The 12,233-nt window shown below is 40.1% G+C and overlaps 1 protein-coding gene across 1 annotated transcript in view; it reads right to left on the bottom strand.

Annotated features, from left to right (window-relative positions):
• Positions 1–12,233, bottom strand: part of su(f) (cleavage stimulation factor subunit su(f)) — a 353,693-nt gene that overhangs the window by 68,644 nt on the left and 272,816 nt on the right. Inside the window, exon 7 of the mRNA XM_070100805.1 lies at positions 8,364–8,555. Within this exon, the coding sequence (XP_069956906.1) occupies positions 8,364–8,555 (192 nt within the window). The remainder of the gene's footprint in view (positions 1–8,363; positions 8,556–12,233) is intronic.

Raw genomic sequence — 12,233 nt, 5'->3', positions numbered from 1 at the left:
TGTATACAATTACTAAAAAAGAGAAGAAGAAAAACTTTATAAAACTGGGTTGCTTAAATGTGCGTGGATGTAGTGCGGATGACAAGAAACAGATGATTGCTGATGTTATGAATGAAAAGAAGTTGGATGTCCTGGCCCTAAGCGAAACAAAGCTGAAGGGGGTAGGAGAGTTTCAGTGGGGGGAAATAAATGGGATTAAATCTGGAGTATCTGAGAGAGTTAGAGCAAAGGAAGGGGTAGCAGTAATGTTAAATGATCAGTTATGGAAGGAGAAAAGAGAATATGAATGTGTAAATTCAAGAATTATGTGGATTAAAGTAAAGGTTGGATGCGAGAAGTGGGTCATAATAAGCGTGTATGCACCTGGAGAAGAGAGGAATGCAGAGGAGAGAGAGAGATTTTGGGAGATGTTAAGTGAATGTATAGGAGCCTTTGAACCAAGTGAGAGAGTAATTGTGGTAGGGGACTTGAATGCTAAAGTAGGAGAAACTTTTAGAGAGGGTGTGGTAGGTAAGTTTGGGGTGCCAGGTGTAAATGATAATGGGAGCCCTTTGATTGAACTTTGTATAGAAAGGGGTTTAGTTATAGGTAATACATATTTTAAGAAAAAGAGGATAAATAAGTATACACGATATGATGTAGGGCGAAATGACAGTAGTTTGTTGGATTATGTATTGGTAGATAAAAGACTGTTGAGTAGACTTCAGGATGTACATGTTTATAGAGGGGCCACAGATATATCAGATCACTTTCTAGTTGTAGCTATACTGAGAGTAAAAGGTAGATGGGATACAAGGAGAATAGAAGCATCAGGGAAGAGAGAGGTGAAGGTTTATAAACTAAAAGAGAAGGCAGTTAGGGTAAGATATAAACAGCTATTGGAGGATAGATGGGCTAATGAGAGCATAGGCAATGGGGTCGAAGAGGTATGGGGTAGGTTTAAAAATGTAGTGTTAGAGTGTTCAGCAGAAGTTTGTGGTTACAGGAAAGTGGGTGCAGGAGGGAAGAGGAGCGATTGGTGGAATGATGATGTAAAGAGAGTAGTAAGGGAGAAAAAGTTAGCATATGAGAAGTTTTTACAAAGTAGAAGTGATGCAAGGAGGGAAGAGTATATGGAGAAAAAGAGAGAAGTTAAGAGAGTGGTGAAGCAATGTAAAAAGAGAGCAAATGAGAGAGTGGGTGAGATGTTATCAACAAATTTTGTTGAAAATAAGAAAAAGTTTTGGAGTGAGATTAACAAGTTAAGAAAGCCTAGAGAACAAATGGATTTGTCAGTTAAAAATAGGAGAGGAGAGTTATTAAATGGAGAGTTAGAGGTATTGGGAAGATGGAAGGAATATTTTGAGGAATTGTTAAATGTTGATGAAGATAGGGAAGCTGTGATTTCGTGTATAGGGCAAGGAGGAATAACATCTTGTAGGAGTGAGGAAGAGCCAGTTGTGAGTGTGGGGGAAGTTCGTGAGGCAGTAGGTAAAATGAAAGGGGGTAAGGCAGCCGGGATTGATGGGATAAAGATAGAAATGTTAAAAGCAGGTGGGGATATAGTTTTGGAGTGGTTGGTGCAATTATTTAATAAATGTATGGAAGAGGGTAAGGTACCTAGGGATTGGCAGAGAGCATGCATAGTTCCTTTGTATAAAGGCAAAGGGGATAAAAGAGAGTGCAAAAATTATAGGGGGATAAGTCTGTTGAGTGTACCTGGTAAAGTGTATGGTAGAGTTATAATTGAAAGAATTAAGAGTAAGACGGAGAATAGGATAGCAGATGAACAAGGAGGCTTTAGGAAAGGTAGGGGGTGTGTGGACCAGGTGTTTACAGTGAAACATATAAGTGAACAGTATTTAGATAAGGCTAAAGAGGTCTTTGTGGCATTTATGGATTTGGAAAAGGCGTATGACAGGGTGGATAGGGGGGCAATGTGGCAGATGTTGCAAGTGTATGGTGTAGGAGGTAGGTTACTGAAAGCAGTGAAGAGTTTTTACGAGGATAGTGAGGCTCAAGTTAGAGTATGTAGGAAAGAGGGAAATTTTTTCCCAGTAAAAGTAGGCCTTAGACAAGGATGTGTGATGTCACCGTGGTTGTTTAATATATTTATAGATGGGGTTGTAAGAGAAGTAAATGCGAGGGTCTTGGCAAGAGGCGTGGAGTTAAAAGATAAAGAATCACACACAAAGTGGGAGTTGTCACAGCTGCTCTTTGCTGATGACACTGTGCTCTTGGGAGATTCTGAAGAGAAGTTGCAGAGATTGGTGGATGAATTTGGTAGGGTGTGCAAAAGAAGAAAATTAAAGGTGAATACAGGAAAGAGTAAGGTTATGAGGATAACAAAAAGATTAGGTGATGAAAGATTGAATATCAGATTGGAGGGAGAGAGTATGGAGGAGGTGAACGTATTCAGATATTTGGGAGTGGACGTGTCAGCGGATGGGTCTATGAAAGATGAGGTGAATCATAGAATTGATGAGGGAAAAAGAGTGAGTGGTGCACTTAGGAGTCTGTGGAGACAAAGAACTTTGTCCTTGGAGGCAAAGAGGGGAATGTATGAGAGTATAGTTTTACCAACGCTCTTATATGGGTGTGAAGCGTGGGTGATGAATGTTGCAGCGAGGAGAAGGCTGGAGGCAGTGGAGATGTCATGTCTGAGGGCAATGTGTGGTGTGAATATAATGCAGAGAATTCGTAGTTTGGAAGTTAGGAGGAGGTGCGGGATTACCAAAACTGTTGTCCAGAGGGCTGAGGAAGGGTTGTTGAGGTGGTTCGGACATGTAGAGAGAATGGAGCGAAACAGAATGACTTCAAGAGTGTATCAGTCTGTAGTGGAAGGAAGGCGGGGTAGGGGTCGGCCTAGGAAGGGTTGGAGGGAGGGGGTAAAGGAGGTTTTGTGTGCGCGGGGCTTGGACTTCCAGCAGGCATGCGTGAGCGTGTTTGATAGGAGTGAATGGAGACAAATGGTTTTTAATACTTGACGTGCTGTTGGAGTGTGAGCAAAGTAACATTTATGAAGGGATTCAGGGAAACCGGCAGGCCGGACTTGAGTCCTGGAGATGGGAAGTACAGTGCCTGCACTCTGAAGGAGGGGTGTTAATGTTGCAGTTTAAAAACTGTAGTGTAAAGCACCCTTCTGGCAAGACAGTGATGGAGTGAATGATGGTGAAAGTTTTTCTTTTTCGGGCCACCCTGCCTTGGTGGGAATCGGCCGGTGTGATAATAAAAAAAAAAAAAATAAATATATATATCCTAGGTAGTAGGTTGGTAGATAGCAACCGCCCAGGGAGGTACTACCGTCCTGCCAAGTGAGTGTAAAACGAAAGCCTGTAATTGTTTTACATGATGGTAGGATTGCTGGTGTCTTTTGTCTGTCTCATAAACATGCAAGATGTCAGGTATGTCTTGCTACTTCTACTTACACTTAGGTCACACTACACATTCATGTACAAGCATATATATACACACCCCTCTGGGTTTTCTTCTATTTTCTTTCTGGTTCTTGTTCTTGTTTATTTCCTCTTATCTCCATGGGGAAGTGGAACAGAATTCTTCCTCCGTAAGCCATGCGTGTTGTAAGAGGCAACTAAAATGCCGGGAGCAAGGGGCTAGTAACCCCTTCTCCTGTATATATTACTAAATGTAAAAGGAGAAACATTCGTTTTTTCCTTTTGGGTCACCCCGCCTCGGTGGGATACGGCCGGTGTGTTGAAAGAAAGAAAGAAAGATATATATATATATATATATATATATATATATATATATATATATTTATTTTAATTCTTGGACCCTGAGAGAAATTTTGAGATCATGAGTCTGAGCCCTGAAAGGGTTAATTATTCCTGGGCTCATAGTCCCACAAATACCTGCTGATGGTTCCAGGGATCATAGTCCCAGAGTGTTTGTGAAATACCTGTGACTGGTTTTGAGGGTTCTTCTACCCTTGCAGCCTGGCCTGAAGCCAGAATACTTTGCTGACTTTCTGGTCAGCCAGGCTATTGCTGCTAGCAGCCAACAGACCCACATGGTCATCACATCCTGACTGATCATGCATTTGCAAAAAGTACTGGTTAGTTTCTTCTTGAAAACATCTACCTTTAATTTTGGAAATACTATTTATATCTGCTGGTACCAGAGTGAAGAGTCTTGAGCCATGGATGCTGCACAGTATTCTACAATTGTGCCTATTGTACCCTTGCTTGTCACTGCCTCAATAACTAGTAGGTCAGCCAGGCTGTTGATACTTGCAGCTCACAGACTACTGTATGAAGACAATCCAAATAATCAGGAACAGTTCACAAAAAGTTGTGAAGATTTCTTCAGGTGTTAACGAGCCTCTTAGTATTTCTTCATATTTGAACAATGTTATTATCCATTTATAATAATTCTGTGATAATCTTCACAGATTATTGATTTATTTTCTTCCAATTTCCATGTGTGAAGACAATGAAGTGGAGAAGTGAAGAAGAATCCTTCCTCTATAAACCATTTGTATGTCATAAAAGGCAACTAAATGCTAGGAGTAAAGTGCTAGTAATCCCTTCTCTTGTATACATTACTAAATGTAAGAAGAAAAACTTCATAAAAGCATTTCTTCTTTTTTGTGTCACCCTGCCTTGGTGGTGGACAACAAGTGTGTTAATTTTTTTTACTGACTCAAGACAATTTGAGACAGCTAATTAAGAGAGGGGTGAGCATTTTTGGAGCGATAAAAAAAAAATGAAAAATTATGGAAAATAATGCTTTGTTACTGAAAAATAGTTAAGAATTCTGGCAACATTGTGATGTCATCAGCTTGTTTCTATCATATTTCTAAGTGTGTTTCTCCTTAAATGTAATTTTTGTGTTCTTGCTCTCATAAAAATATATATGTTGGCAATTAGTCGGCTTTTTTCCTCTCTCTCCAAAACTTACGATTTTTATGATTATTTCATTAAAAATACACTATATAGCAACATCTCTGAGAACTCCATTCAAGTGCACGAACTCATGACACTTCAGGTGCCTGTGGGGTCTCAATAAGTGTTGACATGCACAACACGTTGAGATTTGGTACGCCATATCCGTAGAGTTTTACAGAAAACAATACATGTACATGTGCAGGACAAGCCACAGGGGTTGGGGTGGAAATCTTTAGCTCAAGTACTTTCACACTGCTCAGTACATCATCAAGAGCTGTGCAATGTTGCAGGGGAGCAACCAAAGCAGGGAGAGAGGTCTCAGTAGTGTAGGTGTCACCGTCCACGGTTACCCTTAGACTGGGTTAGTGGTTGGTGACAACCTCACCCTACCATCATCCCCCTACTCCCCAAATGGGGTAGGAGGGTTTCTGAGATGTCAAGTATGAAATTATAAGATATAAAAAGCCAGCCCTAAGCTTTTTCTAATTGTTTATAACAGGTCACGTGGTTTGAGAAAATAAGATTCTCATTAGATACTGTAGACATGGATTGCTATTATTCTGTGTGACCTTTTCAAATAATGAAAGAAAAATTACAATGTGCTCTTTGCCCATTTAAATGTCCTGCTCTGAGGTATTCGAATGTTCTACCGATGTACTCAGAAGTATCTCTTCCTAAATACTGTCTACTATTTTTCTCATTGTTGGTTAATATGCCATACATGGGGATCTTCTTTGCCTATCCAATAATATTAAACTTCTAACTTGCATGGTTGGTAAGATCTCAGACGCACATATTAAAAATAATGTTGACCTCACTGAGAGGCTCCAGAAATTAAATGTCCCTCATGACTTTTCTTTAGTGAGCTTTGATGTCACAGCTCTGTTCACCAAAGTCCCTGTCCCTGACTTGCTTTCGTACCTCGAAGAGGAACTAGAAAACTTCTCCATGCCCTTCCCCACGAAAACAATAACTGAATTGATAAAACTTTGTGTTACTGACTGTAAATTCGTGTTTAAAGGGAAATTCTATGCTCAAAAACAAGGCATGGCAATGGGAAATCCCCTTAGCTCCTTGCTCAGCAACCTTTATATGGAATTCTATGAGACCAGACTTCTTAAAGACATTCTCCCAGATAAAACTAGTTGGTTCAGATACGTAGATGATGTTCTTTTCCTGTGGCCTAATGATCACAACATTGATGCATTTCTTCCCAGACTCATTGGCTTAGTACCTTCTATTAAGTTCACGACAGAACATGAAATAAATAACACTTTGCCGTTCCTAGATGTTTTAATCCATCGTGTGGACAGAAAATTAAAATTCACAGTTTACAGGAAGTCCACCAATGTGTCGTCATACATTCACTACTATTCCAACCACGAAACCAGGGTAAAAAGGAGCGAGTTTCTCACAATGTTCTTGAGAGCATTGTGCATCTGCAGTCCAGAGTACCTAGAGGATGAAATCAGCAAGATATTCAACACAGCCACAAAACTAAGATATCCTAAGGATTTTGTCGAGAAGGCACTAATGTCGCAAAAAAGACTTTCTACAGGACTGAACATAAAGAAGTGATGGCCAGGAAAAATGTACTAGTTTTACCATACAATGAGAATCTGGCTTGCCTTCGTGAGACATTAAAAAAGATCAATACAGTGGAACCTCAAATATCGAACTTTCTTCGCTCCAGACGGCTGTTCGAGTGCCATTACCGAATTAATTTATTTCCATCAGGAATAATGTAAATTAGATTAGTTCATTTCAGACCCTCTAAAATACACTTATAAAAGCACATACAAAAATACACTTACATAATTGGTCGAGTTGGGAGCAATTTGATATTTGAGGTTCCACTGTATTAACCTTGCTTTCAAAAACACGGGGACAGTGAAACAAAGGCTGATTAAAAACACACCCTCCAACAAAGTTGGTGAGGTTTACAAGGTCCCATGTATTCAGTGTCCTCTCTCATATCGGTCAAACATGTAAATTTCAGGAAACCAGAACTACCCATCATAAATATTCAGTCAGGACAGGGCAGGAGTCAAATGCTATCTTGAACCACGTTAGCACATGTAATCACCCACCGGGGTGGCATACTGCCCAGATTATAGTACCAAACAGTTCTGTCATGGAAAGAAACATAACTGAATCTTCCCTCTTGAAACATGAAAAGAATACAGTATACAACTCAAATTATGGGTTATACAAGCTTGATAACTATTTAGCAGAGTCCATTGTACACAATCTTAAACAACAATGCCATACAAAATCACAGGATTGTTCATTATGCCAAGTGGGTTGATGGATTGGTGATGCCCGACCAGTGTCTACGCACCAAAACTTCACACCACGTCAGTTGTGATGGTTATATAACGCGTGTAGCTGTTAATGTACTACATGTATGCAGTGACAAGCACACAAGATAACGAGATAATGTAAGGAGGGGTTAAAGGGTATTAGTAGAATTTAGATCATAGAAATATTATCTGATAGGCATAGAAGATCCCCATTTATGGCATATTAACTGACAATGAGAAAAATAGTAGACAATATTTAGGAAGAGATACTTCTGAGCACATCGGTAGAACATTCGAGTACCTCAGAGCAGGACATTTAAATGGACAAAGAGCACACTGTATTCCTTTCTTTCATTATTTGAAAAGGTCACACAGAATAATAGCAATCCATGTCTACAGCATCTAATGAGAAACTCATTTTCTCAAACCACATAACCTGTTATAAACGATTAGAAAAAGCTTAGGACTGGCTTCTTGTATCTTATAATTTCATACTTGACATCTCAGAAACCCTCCTACTCCATATGGGGAGTAGGGGGATGATGGTAGGGTGGGGTTGACACTAACCACTAACCCAGTCTAAGGGTAACCATGGACGGTGACGCCTACGCTACTCTGAAACCTCTCTCCCTGCTTTGGTTGCTCCCCTACAACACTGCACAGCTCCTGATGTTGCAATGAGAAGTGTGAAAGTACTTGAGCTAAAGATTTCCACCCCCCCGTGGCTTGTCCTGCATAGTTAAGATCGCCCGTCTCCGATTGTTTGCAACATATACATGTATGAATAACTCAGAAATAAGTTATTGACATTGTGTTTCATTTTTTGCTAAAAGTATTAATAGGAGTGTCATGATTAATGGTGGGCTGAAGGACTGCCAACATGTTGAGGACAACCAGGATAAATGTAATTTGAATATGAAGTACTTTCACTAATATCTGACCATGCTACAGTATTTTCATACTATAATTTTCCAGATAAAAAATGCATTCTGTAAAAAAATATTTTGAAAAAGAAATGCTGTAAAAAAATTTACTCTCACAAAACAACATTTTAAATTATTATAAAACTTAATACAAAGACAATATGTTGTAACTGAAATTTTTCAGTAAATAACTAAATATATTTGATGTCATGACTGTGTTATCAAACATGATGTACACTGAGGTAACTAACCCCTTTCTCTGACAAGAGTTTAGATGATTCTTGAAGAAAGAGTGCTCCCTCATACCAGATGTCTGGGTGGTGAGAGAGACACAAGAGACACTGTTCATAAGCAAACCTCACTCGCTTGGTCACCAGTGTCTGATCGTCGGTACGAAGAGGGTTGTCTTTCTCCCACCTGATGTATCTCTTCCAAATTTCGACCTACAAATTTTAATGATGATTTAACTTTGCATATGCACATCACTGATATTGTACCTGCAAATTAAATTACATAGCTCAAAAAATGGTTTCCATTATCACCAAATAATGAACTGGTAATGTGCAGTAGTTATTTTATAACATACATGAATTTTTCTTGTACAGTCATACCCCACTTTACATCATTTCGGCTTATGTCAAATTCACCTTTTACACCACCTTTTCTAGAGTAAATTTCAGTTCAGCGAACGTCATTATGTCCGATGTTACATCAGTCAGCAACGTCACCTACGACGTACTACGACGCGAAATAAATTTTTCCATAAAAACATATTTAAAATAAATAAAACACAAAAATTAACAATAAAAGATAAAAGAAGCTAAAATAACAATTTAAAATACAATAAAACACATTAAAACAAAAAATATAAACACATACAATAAAATATTTACATTTAAAAATTATGAACAAAAGTCTGTCCTTACACAGTTCCGTCGTCTTGTTACATAGGGGTGTTGCTGCTGGTTCTCATTCAAAACAAGGGCGATGCCATATACATTTTTGCCCATGCTGCAATTATGTGCTTGTTTTGCTTTTCGCTCTTATTTTTGTGATTATTCCTTTACTGTGTCTGTGTTAGCCATGGGTTTTAAGAAGGACAGTGCTAGTGATTCCAAGCGTAATGTGGTTACGATGGAAGATAAGTTCAACATGATTAAAAGCGTCTTGTTTACACTAATTGTAAGGTATTTTCATCATACCTAAGGCATTTTTAAGGGCAAATCACAAGGTAAATAACATAATTTTTTGTTTTCATTATTCTTTAAATAAAATAAAGTTTAAAATGTGTGTTTAGTGTTCTTTAAGGTTTAGCAATAGTTATATTCTCTCCTGAATTATTAATGCTAGTTTTATGGTGTGTTTCATCATTTTAAGGCATTTTTAAGGGATTACTTCTGGTTTGTCAACAACCAGGTTACGTCACAGGTCTTGGAACCAATTAATGATGTAGGGCAGGGTATGACTGTAATAGTAAATTCAGGTACTGTACAGTAAAAGCAAATCTGCCTAAATATTTTGGGTTGGTTCCAGAGAAAGAGAAAAAGAGGGTAGATAATACCTACTCAAGTGTTAAACTTAAGGAGAATGAACTACTTTATAGAAGAAAAATATATTTCCCTATATTTATAAATATACAGCCTCTCCTCACTTAGTAACGTACTCGTTTACCAACAACTTGGACTTACGATGGGCTCTCTGACATGATGAGATTTTGTTCGGATTTTTAACCCCGGAGAGTTAGCCACCCAGGATAACCCGTAAAGGCAGTGCGTTATCGAGGGATTGTCTGTCTTATTTCCATTGGGGTCCTCAATCTTGTCCCCCAGTATGCAACCCACACCAGTCAACTAACACCCAGATACCTACTTGCTAGGAGAACAGGACAACGGGTGTAAGGAAACGTGTTGAAATGTTTCCACCCCACTGGGAATCGAACCCGAACCCTCAGCGTATGAAGTTAGAACTTTGTCAGCCAGGCAATACAGATAAACAGTACACTACTCTATAAACATTTAAAAATATACCAGAAATGTTATAAATGGTGCAAAGGTGACATTAAAACAATATCAAAGATGGCTGACACAAACCCACTACCTTTATAGTAAGCTCCTTACTTAGTGACAAATTTGTTTACCGATGTGGTCTTAGGAACGGAACTCCATCATTGAGTGAGGAGAGGCTGTACTGTGCATTACAGAAGGTCCTCGAATAACGTCTTTTTGTTCAACATCGTTTCGTTATAATGTTGATGAGAAAAAATCTAATAAATACAAATTATTGTAAAGTAAAAATTCTTAAAGTATATGATAATCATACAAATGCACAACAATAAACGACACAGTATAAAAGCACTCGGCGAGTCCACCATATTTGTTAATGTTTGTTTTTGAACTGACTGGTGATAGCTGCTACTTCTTACAATTTTCACTTTGTAAACATTTATTCCTTGATTCAACCTTGTTGCAATGAGTGCTTAACATGCACTGTGCACCCCTGATGTCTATGGCCAGAAAAAACAGAAAAAGTGTAACATTAAAACAAAACTACAGTGGACCCTCGACTAAAAGCTGCAATGTCTAATGCCAAAATCAGCTAACAGCTCTCTTTGGCATCAAAAATTGGCTCAACCAACGCCAAAAACTTCGCTAAGGGCTTTCGTCCAGAATGTGTCCATGTGGCCTGAGCGAGCCCGGCCACTCCAAGACTCCATGTATAGCCAGTGTGCCATTGTTTACAAGACGTTGCAGTCGATTCCACTCGTACGTGCGATATATTTTGTATTATTCTATTGTTTTTAGTGTTTCTAACTGCTAAATAAGCTGCCATGGGCCCCAAGAAAGCTTCTAGTGCCAGTCCTTTGGTAAAGGATGTGAGAAACATGTCAGAATTCAAGAAAAAGTATGTAGAAAAATACGAAAGTGGTGGTGGTAGAGGGTGGTAAAGATGGTGGTAGAGGGTGGTAGTGGATGTGATGGTGGTAGAGGGTGGTAGTGGATGTGATGGTGGTAGAGGGTGGTAGTGGATTTGATGGTGGTAGAGGGTGGTAGTGGATGTGATGGTGGTAGAGGGTGGTAGTGGATGTGATGGTGGTAGAGAGTGGTAGTGGATGTGATGGTGGTAGAGGGTAGTAGTGGATGTGATGGTGGTAGAGGGTGGTAGTGGATGTGATGGTGGTAGAGGGTGGTAGTGGATGTGATGGTGGTAGAGAGTGGTAGTGGATGTGATGGTGGTAGAGGGTGGTAGTGGATGTGATGGTGGTAGAGGGTGGTAGTGGATGTGATGGTGGTAGAGGGTGGTAGTGGATGTGATGGTGGTAAAGGGTGGTAGTGGATGTGATGGTGGTAGAGGGTGGATGTGATGGTGGTAGAGTGTGGTAGTGATGGTGGTAGTGGTTGTGATGGTGGTAGAGGGTGGTAGTGGATGTGATGGTGGTAGAGGGTGGTAATGGATGTGATGGTGGTAGAGGGTGGTAATGGATGTGATGGTGGTAGAAGGTGGTAGTGGTTGTGGTGGTAGAGGGTGGTAGTGATGGTGGTAGTGGTTGTGATGGTGGTAGAGGGTGGTAGTGGTTATGATGGTGGTAGAGGGTGGTAGTGATGGTGGTATAGGGTGGTAGTGGTTGTGGTGGTAGTGTTTGTGATGGTGGTAGAGGGTGGTAGTGATGGTGGTAGAGGGTGGTAATGATGGTGGTAGTGGTTGTGATGGTGGTAGAGGGTGGTGGTGGATGTGATGGTGGTAGAGAGTGGTTGTGGATGTGATGGTGGTAGAGGGTGGTAGTGATAGTGGGAGAGGGTGGTAGTGATGGTGGTAGAGGGTGGTAGTGATGGTGGTAGAGGGTGGTAGTGATGGTGGTAGAGGGTGGTAGTGATGGTGGTAGTGGTTGTGATGGTGGTAGAGGGTGGTAGTGATGGTGGTAATGATGGTGGTAGTGGTTGTGATGGTGGTAGAGGGTGGTAGCAATGGTGGTAGAGGTTGTGATGGTGGTAGAGAGTGGTAGTGATGGTGGTAGAGGGTGGTAGTGATGGTGGTAGAGGGTGGTAGTGATTGTGGTAGAGGGTGGTAGTGATGGTGGTAGAGGGTGGTAGTGATGGTGGTAGAGGGTGGTAGTGATGGTGGTA

The sequence above is a fragment of the Cherax quadricarinatus genome, chromosome 74 (genome assembly GCF_038502225.1).
Source record: "Cherax quadricarinatus isolate ZL_2023a chromosome 74, ASM3850222v1, whole genome shotgun sequence".
Taxonomy (NCBI): domain Eukaryota; kingdom Metazoa; phylum Arthropoda; class Malacostraca; order Decapoda; family Parastacidae; genus Cherax; species Cherax quadricarinatus.
The sequence above is the reverse complement of the archived record's forward strand: the minus strand, read 5'-3'. Positions and strand labels throughout refer to the sequence as shown.